Source organism: Dipteris shenzhenensis, chromosome 4 (genome assembly GCF_047967505.1).
Source record: "Dipteris shenzhenensis isolate YYH24624 ecotype China chromosome 4, Dip_SZ_1.0, whole genome shotgun sequence".
Lineage (NCBI taxonomy): Eukaryota > Viridiplantae > Streptophyta > Polypodiopsida > Gleicheniales > Dipteridaceae > Dipteris > Dipteris shenzhenensis.
The window spans coordinates 29,975,161-29,992,396 of NC_141599.1; the positions used below are offsets into that span (position 1 = coordinate 29,975,161).

The window sequence follows — 17,236 nt, forward strand, 5'->3', positions numbered from 1 at the left end:
TGTAGAAATCCATCATCAGCTCTAAAATCTCCTACGGATCACTGTGCAGGGCATGCGGATCCCATAATCGTTGTAGCTGTGTGCTTGTTGATCGAGGTTTAGTGGTCTGAAAATTTTACTTCGTCATCATATCCCCCTATTGAACCTAGCGGACCCGGGTGAAGTGGTAGGAAAACTCAGCCCGTCGAACCTCCGTGTCCTGGAGCTTAAGGTGCGCACCGTCATATCTATCACTAAGCCACTAGGATCCTGGGTCCTATTCCCTGAGCCTCTATATGGAGGTGAGGTCTCGTCGCAGTGCATGCTCACGCTCTTGAAGAGCCCTCCTTCGTCTCAGGGCGTGAGATTGCAACTCCTCACTACTCCTTTGAATCGCATCTGCCACCCATGAAGCCAAGCGCTTAGAGGAGATTGACTCTGGTTGCTGCCAAATCTCTGCAATACCCAGCTTAATCTCATCCTCTTGCAATAGGTCCTCTGAAATGCGGACCCCCTTTTGGGAAGACCACGGTGAGGTATAATATTACTGGAGAGTGGTCTGACATCGTGGTGCTTGCTAGAATCCCTGTAGAGCCACCTCTGTGGAGTGCCCAATCCGCAACATAGAAGCAATCCATCATGTCGTCTCCGGTCGAATGAGAAGAGAAGGCTGCTAGGGATCTTGCTGAACTCTGGCTCTCTCCTTGGGTCTCTACCAGTGATCATGAAGATGAACTTCTTCCATGTGCTCCGTTGTGCTCTGCTGGCATCTCAGAAAAGGATGCACCCCCTGCTTGTTCTCCCCAACCTCTAGGTTGTTGAAGTCTTCTCCAACGATCTAGGAGTTAACATCTGGAAGACATCCTGTCAGCCTCCTTCAAAAGGCCGGACGGTGCTGTCTGCACGTTGGGGCATACACATTCAGGATCCCAATCCTAGACTCTCCTTCCATCCAAACTACCCACCCTGGGATAAGCTCACCCTAATCGTAGACTTTGCTTGGGAAACCGAGATGCAGACCTCTCCGCTCCGTCCTACAGTAGGAGACACACCTCCGGGCCTCTCCCCAGAAGAAGGTGATGGCGCCGTCGGATGTCGGTGCTAAGAACATGTGCTCCTGTATCAAAAGGAAGTCCACTGCTCGCCCTACCACTGCCCTGTGCAACTCTTGCCAAAGGATTAGGTACTGCGATTGACTACGTGCACGGTTGTGGAGCCGGTACACATTCCAACTCACTATGGTCCAACTCATGAGGACGAGGAAGTAGGAAACAAGGCTCTCCTGTAAGTGGGTGCGTGTTCCAAAAAAATTGCCTTTGGTGACTTTGATGGGGGTTTGGAGAGCGAGTAGTCCCACTGGGGTCCACTTCTCCAATTGTGTGGAGGCGAACTGGAATCACCAAATTGGATGCATCTGGGAGCCCACTACACTGATCGAACCCCCCCTTTTTGGGGCTGCAAGATCATGAGCGTCACCTCCAGTGGCAGAGTGTAAGAGTCTGGGATCTCTAGGTAGTTCTAGGGCCCCAATCTCCAAAAGTCCCTCGAGAGAAGGCGCCCAGGCTGGAGTTTGGGAGCTACTGACCGGGAGGACAAGTCCCTTACCTCTGAATCCTACCCAGAAGGGGAGGGCTAAGAAGGGAGAGGGATAGGGCACTAAGACGAGGAAGAGGAGGGGGACGCGGTCGTGCCCTTGCCTACTGGCAGGGGAGTCCAGGCAGGTCCGATAGGGGGGTAGGAGGGGGGAAGGCTGAAGAAGTTGCTATGGAGGGGGAGGGCTCGACGGAGGGAGGCAAGGGGAGGGGGCTGGGTGATGTTGATGACCATAGCAGTAGTGGCGAGGGGGGAAGGAGGGGGTGGTTATGGAGAGGGGAGGGGATGAATAGGGGTAGTCACAGGCCCTCCCTGCTGATCAGGCGCACTAGATCCCCTTCTCCTCAACCGCTGCCGGGGTGATCTTTTTTCTTACTAAGAGTGTGATTTTTAATAGTTTATTTAAGGTTTTTTGACATGTGATAAGAGTTTGCTATTGTATCATGCGTAGTCATTAAGAAGACAAATGTTTGTAATAGGGTCTTTGGTCTATTCTTTCTAGAGTTGATGTAGTATAATTCTAAAATTGCTTCTGTAAAGCTTAGATCCCACAAGGTTGGGTGTGCTTTTCACAAGTTTATTACATGTATGTGGAATGTGATAAGAGGTTATACCATTCAGAGAATGAGTCTAGTTGAGACTGCTGTGAAAACTTCCCTGATTTTGTTGCAATCTGCACAGCAATGTATGGAGAACAACGTCAGAGGAGAAAAGAGAGCAAGAAAGATTAGAAAAGCCCATGTACAATGCTGTACGGCAGGGTGCAGAAGTGCATAGACAGGTACAATCTTCATCCTTTGAGATACTTATGAGTTGCTTGCTCATACATAAGATGGAGGAACAACGCCATGATGCCTCCTTTGTGCAAAGAGACAGATCATGCAAAAGGGCTTATTTGTAATGGAAACAGAAGACTATACAGATGTGTTGTTCAAGGAACAATTGTGTCTCTTTGTTGCAAGTAGGCTGACTAAAGGAGTAATCAATGTCTAATCGTTGTGTTATTGCTTCAAGGTGAGGAAATTCATGCGAAAGTATGCAAAACCAGGAGTGCTTATGATCGACTTATGTGAAACGCTTGAGAATATGGTGCGCAAGCTTATTGCTGAAAATGGTTTACGGGCAGGCATTGCCTTCCCTACAGGCTGCTCCCTGAATTGGTAATTCAATAATCATGCTTCAGAACATAGAATATGTAGCTAGAATTTTACCCATATTTGAGAGAGGATTGCTGAAGATTGCCGTCTGTGTTATATTGTCAGGGTAGCTGCACACTGGACACCCAATGGTGGTGACAAAACTGTGCTTCAATACGATGATGTTATGAAATTGGATTTTGGAACCCAGGTTGAAGGTATCAGGACAGCTTTGACTGCCTTGTGACAAGTTTCCATTTGTTTTCTAAATTGCAGGTTTTTTTTGTCTCCCTCGATGGTTTGTTTAGAGTTGCTAATGGTGATGAATTGTTTTGGTCAGGTCGCATAATTGATTGTGCTTTCACTGTAGCTTTCAATCCTATGTTTGATCCTCTCTTGGAAGCTTCTAGAGAAGCCACAAATACAGGCATTCGAGTATAGATCTACCCTTGCCTGTCTCTTGAAGTTGTTTGCTTGAAGCCCATTTTTAGCAGCAATAGCTTCAAGCAGGTCTTGAGATGTTATAGAAGCATAAAAGCTGCTCAGATCTGCAAAAGGGACAATGTCACAAGGAAAATCCCTCTTTATAATTGTTGACATGATTTGTGATTCCAGGAAGCAGGTATAGATGTCAGGCTTGGGGATATCGGTGCAGCTATTCAGGAGGTGATGGAGTCATATGAAGTGGAGATAAATGGCAAAACATATCAAGGTGTGTGAGGTAGTAGGGTTTTGTGGTTAATAGTTTCCTTCCTGAGCTGCCAACAATTTAATGTTGCTGTCTGGAAACTCTCTGGTATAGGGTATCCATAAGATGTTTTCTTACAGTCTGTGTATGGAGACTTTGCAGTTAAAAGTGTAAGAAATTTAAATGGACATAGTATTGGGCCATATCAAATCCACGCGGGCAAATCTGTGCCTATTGTTAAAGGTGGTGAACAAACAAAGATGGAGGAGGGAGAGTTCTTTGCCATTGAAACTTTCGCATCCACTGGTTTGTTTCACTCTTTTAACTCAAAAGCTGGGAATCCTTCAACTCTTTTATCATTTGGATTCTGAACTTTACGTGTGGTTTGTTATGTGAGCAGGAAAAGGCTATGTTAGGGAAGACCTGGAGTGCAGCCATTACATGAAAAACTTTGATGTTGGCCATGTACCCTTGAGATTGCCACGGGCTAAGCAGCTTCTAGGAACTATAGACAAGCACTTCTCAACTTTGGCCTTTTGCCGTCGCTACTTAGATCGCCTTGGAGAAACCAAATACTTGATGGCTTTGAAGAATCTATGTGATGCTGGCATTGTTCAGGTCTGTTTTTGCAATTCACGTCATTCTCTGCTACATAGATAATGTTGTACCGTTTGATGCTATACTGTTAGTGTTTGGAGCTACAAACAATGATGTGTTCCTGTTGTATTAGCTGACGTGCAAATTTCACCTTGTAAAGTATTCGTCCATGTGTGGCCTGCTGATATTGCAATAATTTCTTTATATCCTAAGCGTGCATTGCTATCTTTTCTAAGCATTTTATGCATAGAAATGCTTGTTTGAGAGATTAAAATACAATATTGTAGTCTTGACAAGTAGCTGTGGCCTCAATGAAGAGAATGCAGACTACCGTTTGATTAGCCATCTAGGCTTTGTCAGGGCAGAGTCTGCTCTTCACCTCCGGAGTGCTGATAAAAATTCAGGATTAAGACTTTTATAAATGGATGGTCAAGTGCACATGGGTGTGTGGACACTGGATATGTATGTGTGAGAGCCTTTGTTTTATACTATGGTCTACACCCACCATTGGGCATCAATGATATTGGTGGGGATGTCATAGCACGTCGATGCAAACATCATCAAGGGCAAATAAAACCGTATGTAGGCAACCAAGATTGATTGGACTAGCGAAAATGGACATGTGAAGGCCAGGTAGCCAACTTCTATTATTCCAGTTTCTTTTTCAGCTGGTTGAGCACCGAGTCCATATGCTGGCAGCGAGTAACTGTCCAACACAAAGGGTAACTAGTAACCCAAATGACGCACAAGTTGAGAAGGCAAGACAATTTTCCCAGGCTAGGAGCTTAGAATTTTGAAAATTCACTTGCAAGCCAGCTGCCAAACCATATAAAAATAAAGCACCCATGAGGCATGAAAGATCCCTCTATTTTCTGGGGAGTGAAGAAGGAATCATTAGCATAAGCTGGGGCGATCAGCGATCTTCTTCCTTGCATCTGTAACCCATGCAATGCACTTATAGCTACCAAGTGATCCATGTATTGAAGCATCGGATGAGTAGCTATTGCATATGACAGCTCACTAAGAGGGCAGCCTTGATTTACTGAACAAAGATAGAGTTGTAAAATCACCAGCTAGAATGCCAACAGCTTTACTATCTTGATAGAGCCAGTAAATAATATGCTGCAGTTTCCCCCCAAATCCCAGTGATTGCATGGTCTATGAGATGAAATCCCATTATACAGTATCAAAACCTCTAGCAATATCCATCTGCAATATTAGAACATCCTACTTAGTGTACTTCGCATTTTCAATCCCCACATAAGCATTGGCAATATTATCTGTAATATGTCTACGGGGAATGAACCCATACTTTTTAGGGTGTAAACCCGCATGCAAGAAACCTTTGATACAGCTCACTATATCATCTTAGCAAGTAGCTTGTAGGTGACAGGCATGATTCACACAAATGCTTTTTAGGGAATAATTTAATCAATCCTTTTTTCCAACTAGTTGGCATATGTTGACCATCCTAATGCGGAGATTTCCATTTGCCACATGATTTGATGGCATCTTTAGTTCTTTATCCTTGAAAGGAGCTTCAATTTCCATAGCCTAGGAGACAGAATTGAACTAACATATTGAAGAAGTTCCTGTCATGTGGACATTATGTCATGTGTACGTGAAACAACATGCCTACACTGCTCAACATAATGGCTAACACAGGCCTGAGCCAGCTATGCCCGTGAATTGGTCTAGCTGCTATCCACATTTTTAACTCGGCAAATATTGTCACTTTGCCTCTTATAGTGGAAACCTTTTTTAAAATTGGAGGAGCGCCCTTATTAGTAAGAGCCCTCTGCCTGGCCCTGGGTTACCACTTATCAACCTTAAAAATTGTGTAGCTTGACATAGGCAAGTAGAATCAGCATCATATAATTCCTGCAAGTGACTGATTTGAGTCAAGTCCTGACAAGTGCTTTTAGTGTAGTTCTTGCCATACTCACGGATTACGTATTGGTAACAAAGGCAGTCCATGCATATTTAACATCAATGTGACAAGGCTAGTATGTGCGAATGACCAGAAGTAATATCTCCTGGATGCGGAGCTTTATCGAAATCCCTCTAAGGATACCGCTACATAGCTTGCGAGATTAATGCTCTATAGTACAAAGATTGCGGGGCATAAATAGAGGCAAACTCAATTCTCTCTCGTTGCAGAAGACATTGCATGACAATCCATCAAACTTCTCAGTCATTGAAGGCCATAACAGGCTGAAGAACATGTTTTACAAGAACTACCATGCCAGACAACGAGTTGTCATCTGCATGGCAAATATCATATCTTGCAGAGTGTGCCCTGTTCGGCCTGCATAACCATGCTGATTATGCTCATGTAAGGCCAATATATCGGGCTGCTAACCCTTGTACATTGTAAGTCACATTTTATTTGTGTAGACATATTTATAGATATGTTACACACACTTGCATGTCAACCTCATGATCCAAGACATCCCAATGTGACACCACATCTTGTTGACCAAGTAATAACATGGCAACTTCATCGTTTGGGAAAAGGGTACGACTCGCAGTCACTGCAGCCCCTGTAATGCCAAGGCCAGAATTCTCAGCCAGGGTAGTCCACTAGAGGATGCACTAGTCGATGCACGACGTGGAAGGGCCTTCTAACTGAGACCATTTTTCTCGCAGTTTACCAACCTTTTTCCCTTAGCTTTTGCTTGAGCTGCAGAAGGCATAGATCCATTATCATTACTAGCAGGAGTAATCTTGGCCTTTCCTTTGTCCAATGTCCAGGACAACAATAGCTGGTGTCGTCTTTTTGCATTGAGGCAAGCATTGCTTTCAAAGGCATCTCGTGCAAAGCTAGGGGACATTATGAGGCCATATGCCCATATTTCTGGCATTCAGAATAAACACCAGCAAAAAGACCCCATTTAAGCTTATAAAAGCATTGCCAATGGTAACGTTATTCACAGTAACGGAATAAGATTACAGCGTGGGGACATTCGTGTAGGATCCCGTAGGATAGAATAGATGCATCTTGCAAGAGGTGTGAGAGCACAATGAAAGCCATATGGTAGATCTCTATATTGATTGTGAGAGAGAAGACTCTCTTTTATAGAAAGGGGGAGAAGGTAATACCTTCCCTACATAGTGGCTATCAGTCCCTACATCAGTGGGAATCAATCCCTACATCAGTGCGATTCTCTTTGTCTTACATCATCACTTAGGTCACACACTAGACACATCATAGCACTTGATGTGCCTTTACAACACACACAAATACACATGTGACTCCCCTAGATGCACACATGCACCATAGAGCAAGCCCTTGATCATACTTACCCCAACAAACCCCCCTCAAGGGATTGCCTCTTGCAGTGTCAAGGATTCATCTAGTCTCATAGTTTCTCATGCCATCTTATGGTGGTCAAGGATTAATCTATGGCTAGGATCTCATGCTAGCAAGGGTTCCCAAGGGTGTGAGTTTCACAGAAATGGGATAGTCAAAACACATATCACATGGTCTACATCATATGGTGACCAGAGGTGATTTACATAACATATTCTTTTTGGAGTACTACTCCAGGCAGAGAACCTCAAAATTTTGACCAAGTGATGATAAACAAAAAGACAAAGTGCCTAAAAAGCATAGTCTTCATCATGTGGAAACTCATCAAATGAAAGTAGATTGGCAGTTTTTGACTTTGTAGCTTCTTCCTTTTTGGCTCTACAATACTTTTCATGGTGATTGTTTTTGCCACAATGTTTGCATGGATTGATCTTGAAGCAATCTTTTGAGAGGTGATTAGTCTTCCCACAATGTTTGCAAGGTAAAAACTTGCCCTTCTGAATTTTTATGGCATAGGCTGTGTCATTGCCTCTCTGGTAGGTTGTGTCATTGCCTCTCCGGAGGTCCATGTGCCTTTCTTCTTCTTGAAGAGTAGTAATAAGACCTTCAAGATTAGGATTAGGAAGATTTTTCAAAGTGGTAACAACATGGTTATAATCTTCAGGCATACTTTTGAGCAACACTGCCATTGCATCATCTGTAGTAAGTTGAGTCATGAGACTCCGCATAAGATTGACATGGGCAGCCAGAGGAGTGCGACTAACCATCTTCAATTCAAAGAAAGCAATCTTAAGTGACAATTTTGAGATGTGAGAGCTAGCACAAAAAATAATGTCAAGCTTCTGCCAAGCTTCTGAAGGAGACTTTAAGTCAGAGATGTGATGAATATAATCATCTCCTAAGGCAAGAGCAATGATGCCATAGGCTTTCTCCTCTCTAGCAGGATCTCTTGCCGGGCGTGTCGAAGCTGAGGATTCTTCATCATTAGAGGCTGTTGAAGAAGAAGTTGACGCCGGTTTGACAAGCCCCCAGAGGTTTTCCCTCATCAATGCAAACTTAACCTTCATCTGCCATGTGTGAAAGCCTTTACCATTGAACTTATCCATATTCAAGATGGTAGCCATGAGAGGGTCTAACCCAAAATGGGCAGTGTCTACTCTCTTACAAGGCTAGAAAGAGTTGAAGAGCTTCAAAATACAAGCATTTAGAATAGCAAAGGCTTGCAACCAAATTCCATACTACAAAACATAATGGAAATGATGTTTTCACTTGCATGCTTCATAGAGGTGGGTAAATGAAAGCATTCCAAGCAAATCCAGGTGTAGCAACTTGAAGCAAAGCTGTAGCCATAGTTGTACTGAAGCTATTCATCACTTTAAAACATCAGAAATGCTAAAGTAGCATCTAATGTAGCATCAAACTCACAACATTATCAAAACTGTCCAAAACAGAGACCTGAACTTGGAGGGTGCAATTCTCACAGCTCATAGCTCTATTCAAGGGGATTTTTATGCAGGAAGAAGGGCCTTATACCAGAGAAGGGCTACCAGCAGCAAGGAGAGGCGCAATGTTGCGTCAGGTCGCCATAGCCAGTAGCTTGAAAGTCGACTGGTTTTTCGTCATTTTCTCCTCCATCTGTTATCCAAATGAGCTCAGATTTCAGCAACAGCTTGCCCTCAGTGTCGTCCAGCACGGGCTCATAGGAATTTGCAGATAGGTAGGTACAGAGGCGGAATTGTGCGAATGTTCGTCGAGGAGTGTGAGTGTTGGCATTTCACTTACAGTCGAAATTTCAGCAAATGCTTGCAGCTGGAAGTTCGCCCATACAAGAGAAGTTTGCAGCTCAAAGGGTTTGGGCAATGGTCGTTTGTAGGCAGAGAACAGAGCTCTCAAAGATTTGGGGAAGGAGGAAAATGGAGAAGATGAAGAAACTTGTAGTTTATGCTTGAGATAGCATCTAATGCTAGGCTAGGCTAGGCTAGGCTAGATCTAGAACCTAAAGCTCTGATACCATTTGTAGGATCCTGTAGGATAGAATAGATGCATCTTGCAAGAGGTGTGAGAGCACAATGAAAGCAATATGGTAGATCTCTATATTGATTGTGAAAGAGAAGACTCTCTTTTATAGAAAGGGGGAGAAGGTAATACCTTCCCTACATAGTGGCTATCAGTCCCTACATCAGTGGGAATCAATCCCTACATCAGTGGGATTCTCTTTGTCTTACATCATCACCTAGGTCACACACTAGACACATCATAGCACTTGATGTGCCTTTACAACACACATAAACACACATGTGGCTCCCCTAGATGCACACATGCACCATAGAGCAAGCCCTTGATCATACTTACCCCAACAATTCGTGTCCCACAAGATGCAAAATCTGTTAGAATTCCCATTTTATAGTGGTGGACACACACCATCTTGTCCAACAATGCTGCAATCTTTGGCAAAAGTTTCTCCAAACATTGGGGAAATGCACAACTTCTACCCACACGTCCCTAAAGTGCACATAAAAGGCCAAGGCATCCCCATCTGTATCGTATAGTTTTGCTTTATGTGTCTGCATAAAATATGCCTAGTGGGACCCCAAGGAGTAGGAATGGACCGATGCAGTAAACCATAAGAAGAGCCTCCCATTTTGCCACTACACTATTAGGCAGCTTGACTGCCACCAGCTGGGCTGGAATTGTTTGGCCTGTTGTGACCAACCATGGTCCAACAAGACATGGCTCGCACATTCATGTGTCCATAATATCCAACAGATCACTCAAGTCTTGGGTAAAACCCAACAAATATAGTGGCATATAGCTTCTCCTTTTTATTGACGAAAACTTATTTCAGCCAACAATAATTGACAAGGATATTTAATATTTACTTCTGGTTCCTTGGTTAAAATCCACTTTTCTTTCTACCCCTCCTAGCTAGCATTGGGGGACGAGCATTTTCCGAGCGAAATCTTTTGAGCGTCCGAGCGAAGGAAAAAAAAAGCTTCCAACTATGCAAAAATATGACAAAAATGGATCAGAAGAAAACATAGTTTCACTTAGAAATATGAAAAGTATTATAGGAATGCCTATTTTATACACGAATATTTATGTGAATCTTTGGGAATGGTGAGAACATAATGGGATGGCTTTTGAAGAAACCCACATGTAGAGTAGACTTCTCTATGAAAATTACCTTACGATCCTTCTTACAACTTTTTACTTAATAGGGGGTGACATTGAAAAACCTCTCTCACCTATCTTCATGAAAGGGTTTCTCCAAAGAAAACTCATTGAAGCAAGCCATCAAGGTAGTTTCGCCAGCGAAACCCCTTTGAACAAGGTCAGCACTTTTAAAAGTGACATAACTTTCACATCCAATGTCCAAATATAGTCATTCAGCCACTCAAATTGATCGGAAAACCCCATTTGAGCACATCTATGGGGTTATATTTTGGAAAAACTATATTAAATATTACATGTATTTTATGAGAGTGATATATAAGCCCAAGTTAATACTTATTTACAGTAATTTAAACTTCTGTAGAAACATGTCCATAAATATATTGTTATTAATACTATAAAAACACTTGAAAGATATTGCCATATGATATAAATGTGTTTAATAAGTAATTATTTATGTATAATATTATTATGTTAAGAGTGATTATGAGGGACATTTCTTAAATGAATTATTTTTCAATACTTTTTAAGGTAATAACAAGGGTACAAAGGGATGTCTATGAATAAGAAGATTTATGTTATGTAAAAATGAATGAGTGACTAGTTTGTATATTTTTATGATAAAGGGATCTAGTTCTAATGAAAATAAAAGTGTAAAAACCATGTTTCCTAAAGAAATACTATTTTTAAAATCTCTTGAAAAACACGCTCGTATAAACTTGCTCATAGGTTTTTGCTCGTAAAATTGACGCATCCCTAGCATTGGTTCCCATGCTGGATAGCCATGAAGGACAACCGGTTGGACCAAAGTTGTAATCCCTCAAGCCCCATGCCATAAATCGATTTTTTTGCATTTGGTTTGTCGAGCAAAAAAATATTTTGCCCCTAGACCCAGGTTTCAATGCATAGGTTAAATAAGCTTTTAAATTCTCAGGTTTAACTGGAAAACCTTTTCTTGGTGATGAGGGAGGAAGTGTTGATTTGAATCCTGCATTTGAGTGAGTGAGTGAGTGAGTGTGTGTGTGTGATTCATGACGATGGAACCATCCTTTCTTTTCCTTTGGCTGCTGCAAAATTTGGTCTTGGAATGCATTACCATTTCATGTGGCAAACTATTACTGGTATGCTCAAGCTTTTTCAACCTGTTCCGCCATTAAAGCTTGAGGACTGTCTTTAGGATTGAACTCTTTCTTCACAAGGGTCATCTTGCTGTCCTTTGAGGCTGTCACATATTACTGTCTCTTCTTTATATAAAGTACTTCTGCCTCCGCCATGGGTTTCTCAAAAAGCCAATCAGCTTTGGCAAATGAATCGTCCTGCAAATGGTGGTGGAAAAGATTGAGACAGATTTGGAATTTGAAAAATCCCCCCCGACAACAGGTTTTTTTGTGGTGAGTTCTATTGGGGGTTCTTCCATCTGGGCAACTTTTGGCACGTAGAACTATTCCTCCAGCTGTTTGCCATAGGTGTTTGGCTCCGCGGGAGTCTGTGCCTCATCTTCTTTGGCATTGTCCCCATACTTGTGATTTCTTCAGCTTCCTTGGGCAGCGTTGGAGAACTATGCTACCTTTGGGAAGTTCTTCTGGCTTTTTGGGATTCATCCACCCCTACAGGAGTGTGATTTGTTTTCACTTGGGTTCGTTACTGGGCACTATGGACTCTATAGAGCCATGTGGCACATTCTAAGCCGTTAGATCAGCTGGCCTATCATTAGCTACTTTCAATATACTTAGCAGCTGGCCAAGCAATCTAGTTAGTGATCCTACATTTTCCACTTCCTCTTTTTTTAGGCGCTCTTTGCAGCAATCTCTCTTTGATTGTCTGCAAACTGATTATATAGAACATGTGTATACTTGTCATATAGTGAGATTTTCTGTTGACGTAATTTGGCATACCTCCCTTTTTGGGATAGCCAACTAGTAATATAAAGCATCAAAATTTTCACCAAAAAAAAAAGAGAGTGTGTGTGTGTGTGTGTGTGTGTGTTTGTGTGTGTGAGAGAGAGAGAGAGAGAGGGAGAGAGGGAGAGATGTACGTCTGCAAAAGGCCTCATGGGCCTATGAGACAAAGTACACACCCCCAAAAAATGACTTACTACATCTGGATAACCAGAGATTCGGTGATGCTCATAAAGCAGCTCATCCCCGCATTATTAAGCTTACTAAATTCTAGTATTATCATGCAGTGGCCTCAATGACATCAGTTTAGGACCGAGTCCATCCCTATAAACAACCCATTTGCTTTCTTTACGTGCTTCCTTCACTTTGGTGAGTTCAATATGTCTTTGTTTAAGCTGAGTCAGAGTGAGACCTTCAGATACCCAAATTCTTGTACCCCTTAAACTTGTGTGTCTGTTTGAGAGAGAGAGAGAGAGAAAGAGAGAGAGTTCTGCATGACAAGTTTATTTACTCATGGGTTTATATCAGCTAGAGTGCTCGTCTGCAGTGCAAGACCCCTGTGATCCCAGCGGGTGGTTCAAAAGAGTGAAGAGATATTTCAGATGTAGCCTTTGTATATAGCAAGCATGAATCCTCACATATTCATATTTTTGTAGTGTATGGCATGGGCGAGAGAGAGAGAGAGAGAGAGAGAGAGAGAGAGAGAGAGAGAGAGAGATTAACATATACTTAATGGATTGTGCAGCCATATCCTCCATTATGCGATGTGAAGGGAAGCTATGTTGCTCAGTTTGAGCACACTATTTATCTTCGACCAACCTGTAAGGAAGTTTTATCACGTGGGGATGACTTTTGATTACATTCGAAATCCAATTTTTAAGAAGGGAAATATTGAAGAATCTGCTCGGCTTGTTGAGTCAACACCTTCAATGTAGAATGATGACCTTGTCATGGCCGCTGTGTGAGATGCAATCTCGGGGATTATCTGCCACTATGGTGAAGCAAGTATGCACAAGCTATTTTTCACGACTCAGTCTCACGAGTAAAACTGGGTACTTGATCTGTGTTTAACAGAAAGCCTTTGCAGTCTTAGCATTCTGGACTTTAACCGAAGTAAATGTAACATCGAGATTGATGGTTCCTTATTTGTTCTGGACTCCAATGTTTCATAAAGACTGGGCTCTTGAGTGATGCTGCAGTGTATTTAGTGGCCTTTTACAGGTCACACAACAGAGTCTAGATAAGCATGTTATTGTAATTTGTGTCCCTTCTATTTCTTTTGTGGGAGAAGTGGGTTTGGGTGGGGACGAGCACAAGCCTGGAGATGAATATCTTATTCAAGTATCTACATTCAGGCCCAGTTTTGTCATAAAAAGAATAATTAAAAGAAGAGACTTGTGTTAGTCAAAATTTGCCCAAGATTACGAATAGGATTGGTTTGAGTGGTATGCACAAGCCTGAAGATGAATGTCTCAGGTTCACAATTCACATTTTGACAGGTTGATGTTTGCCATTTGACATGACTTACTAATGCTGTGACTTCTGTGACTCTTGCAAATCAAGATATACATCTCAGACCCTGTGGGGGTCGATGCTTTGATCAAGAGTTGAATTTGAAGTCATAAATTGTCAAGTCCATTTTGGTCAATGTGAAATTCTCTCTTTTAAAATAAATCAATTGTCCATGGCAGTGGTCTCATGTCGCGTGCCTCTGTGACTGTACATAACTCCATTTCTTATATTCTGAATGGTTATGGGAGCGGGGACTCTTCAGCTGACCATGTATCAGAGTAGTGCTATGCTTGAGAACTCTGCAGGGGATGATGAAGAGTTGAATTTGAAGTCATAAATTGTCCGGAGTCCATTTTGGTCAATGCGAAATTCTCTCTTTTAAAATATGTTAATTGTCCATGGCAGCAGTCTCATGTCATGGGCCTCTGTGACTGTACATAACTACTCCATTTCTTCTATTCTGAATGGTTATGGGAGGGAGGACTCTTGAGCCGACCATGTATCAGAGTAGTGCTATGCTTGAGAACTCTGCAGGGGTCGATGCTTAGATCAAGAGTTGAATTTGAAGTCATAAATTGTTGAGTCCATTTTGGTCAATGCAAAATTGTCTCTTTCAAAATAATTTAATTGTCCATGGCAGCGTCTCATGTCATGTGCCTTTTTGACTGTACAAAACTCCATTTCTTCTATTCTGAATGGTTATGGGAGAGAGAGAAAGAAGAAATTTTATTAGTGTCTTCGGAAGACCGATGGGTCTATGAGACTGAAAGAAAACCCGATACAAATCACAGTAAGGGTGGAGCTACTGAAACGAGCATCATCACCCATGCTGAATCCTAAGTCTAATCATACATAATCAAATACATTTGGATGTAACAATGAAAAGAAAAGGACTGGAGCAGAGCAGAATCCTCCATATGTCATGTCCCCTTGGTTGGTGCATAGTCGGTGATGGGATGTTGGTGCCCGGCAAGGGGTGTTGTGCATCTCAGTCTCCTGGACGAGGCTCGACGCAAGACCAGAGCCACCGTGACTCCCGTGGGACGTATCTTGGGTCTAAACAATGACAGGAAGTCCCTCAGAGTGATTTGTGTCCCCTCGATGTCTCGTGTGTCGTGGTGCGATCGTTGGGTCGGGGTGTCTGTCACGTCGGCGGCTAGAGATTGGATGATCAATGTCACTTGATGGGAAGAACTATGTGATCCTGCTCTGGGAGGTGTCTGATGATGTGGCCAAGGCCCGTCGCCTGAGTAAGTACTCTATGTTGGATTTCCTCGTGAATGAAGGCTGCGAGGCATCTCTGATCTGGGTAGGCGAGGAATCTGGAAAGGAGTCCGGAGCCGTCTCTGAAGAGGCAGTGGTAGCGACCTCGGATCTTGTAGTACACTGGGCACCTGAAAATAAAATGCTCCTCCGACTCAATCTCCTGATAGTCGCACAATATGCATAAGCGATGCTCCCTAGGAATCCTCTCTGCTCTGTCGTTCTCTATGCGAAGGCGGCGTGATGATACTCGAAACTGTCCGATGGAGATCCGTAGTGAGTGAGGCATATGAAGCTCAGTGTACCCCGGTGGTGTGATGAATCCCTCCTCCAAAGTGCGAAGACAGTAATCTCTGTAGAAACTCAGCTTCATTGGAAGCTCCCTCGGCTCCAACCAAGTCCTAAAGGTGTGTAGTTGCATGAGATTCTCTCGAATGACCTGGTTGGTATGTGGCCCAATCGGGATGGTGGGTGGGAGTACTGGAGAGGCATCTAAACTGTACTGAAAATGAGGTATCTTATCGATGTGGAACCCTAGTCTCACTAACCATTTGTGAGTCAGTGCATACCAGCATCACTCATCTCCCTCTACTGTCAACCTCATGGAGGAATCGAGAGCCAACCATGGCAACCTCTGTCTCCATGATGTGCAGTCCCCATATGATCTAACCCGGTGTAGATATGTGAGGGTCTAAAAGGCTGTATCTAGCTGGAGTGGAGAGGCACCAAACTCGGCTTGAATGATATGATGTGGTATAGACAGTTTCCCCCGGATCATCCGTAAGAGCATGAGGATCTGCAAGCGCTCCACCTGTGTCCACTCTATCTCTAATATGTCAGGCCCCCAACAAGGACTGTCATACATACCGGCTGGTCGAACCAAGGAGTTGAAGAGAAGAGCCTTGGTCCGAGGGTCCTGGAAGTGGGAGTGAAAGCATTGTCTATCTAGCCGAGCTAGTGAGGCGTATCCCCTGCTCAGTCTGGCTTGCATTGCTGATCTCATCGTGAAGATGGGGCCAAAGAAGATGACCCCCAAGTAAGTGTATGAGGATACGATCTCAACTGGTGACCCACCCAAAGTAAAAGTAAACTATTTTCGTTGCATGTTTGCTCGAGAGGTGTTAAAGATCATGACCTTGGTCTTGCCAAGGTTGACCTCCAAATCATGGGGTAAACAAAAAGCCTGCAGTGCATCCAGGTGTCGTTGGAGCCCCTCAGGTGTGGACGGCAAGAGTGCCATGTCATCTGCATAAAGAAGAATCTTGATGATGATCCCAGCAAGTGAGCAACCGGTCCCTCCAAATGTCCCCACGAAAGTCTCAAGCTCATCGATGTAGAGGCTAAACAGGGTCGGTGATAAGGGACAACCGTGTTTGATCCCTATGGTACTCAGGATCTCATCTGTCCAACGTGCGCATGTACGAACTCGGCCTGAGACTCTCTCATATAGTGCCATGACTGCCCAGATGATCTCTTGATCAAATCCTAGTGTTTGTAGGCGTGTGATAAGACGAGCTCAAGGTACTGTGTCAAAGGCTTTGCGGAAATCCACAAAGCAACAGTATACCCTCTTCTTTCGTGATCTGGCCTCCTCAATGACACTCCTGAGTATATGTGATCCACAGTCCCATGGTCTCGCCTAAAATCGGCCTGACCCTCTGCTCTGAGCCCTCTCATCTCTGCGAACAGGGGCTGACCGATGCATCCAATACAGCTGCATAGATCTTGGACATCACATGTCCAATCATGATAGTCCTGTAGTTACTCGGGTCCATGGGATCCCCTACCTTGTGGATGGGGGTGATGGTGTTGCATGTCCAAGTGCGGGGGAAGCCAAGGCAAACATCGTCATTGAATAGCTTTGCTAGGATCGGCGGGGCTAACGTGTCGATCCCATATGCGATAAACTCAGTGCATAGCCCCTCGTGATCCTTAGCTCGGCCATTGTGCAGTTTCAATGTTGCGTCCTTGACTCCCCCTCTGGTGAACAACATGCAAGTGGTGGGACGAGGTGTGTGTATGAGGTCTACAGTGGGCTGGTGTGGGACATCATATAGATGGTGTGCATATGTGTGCCAGACTCTCG

General features: G+C 43.5%; 1 protein-coding gene across 1 annotated transcript in view; it reads left to right on the forward strand.

The window, feature by feature from the left end:
* LOC147902703 (methionine aminopeptidase 2B-like) overlaps window positions 1-13,657 on the forward strand; it is a 35,233-nt gene extending 21,576 nt beyond the window's left edge. The window contains exons 5-12 of the mRNA XM_087373706.1: window positions 2,254-2,353; window positions 2,587-2,732; window positions 2,835-2,926; window positions 3,049-3,143; window positions 3,324-3,420; window positions 3,559-3,702; window positions 3,797-4,014; window positions 13,121-13,657. Coding sequence (XP_087229832.1) covers window positions 2,254-2,353; window positions 2,587-2,732; window positions 2,835-2,926; window positions 3,049-3,143; window positions 3,324-3,420; window positions 3,559-3,702; window positions 3,797-4,014; window positions 13,121-13,231 — 1,003 coding nt within the window. The 3' untranslated portion in view covers window positions 13,232-13,657. The remainder of the gene's footprint in view (window positions 1-2,253; window positions 2,354-2,586; window positions 2,733-2,834; window positions 2,927-3,048; window positions 3,144-3,323; window positions 3,421-3,558; window positions 3,703-3,796; window positions 4,015-13,120) is intronic.
* The last annotated feature ends 3,579 nt before the right edge of the window (window positions 13,658-17,236 follow it).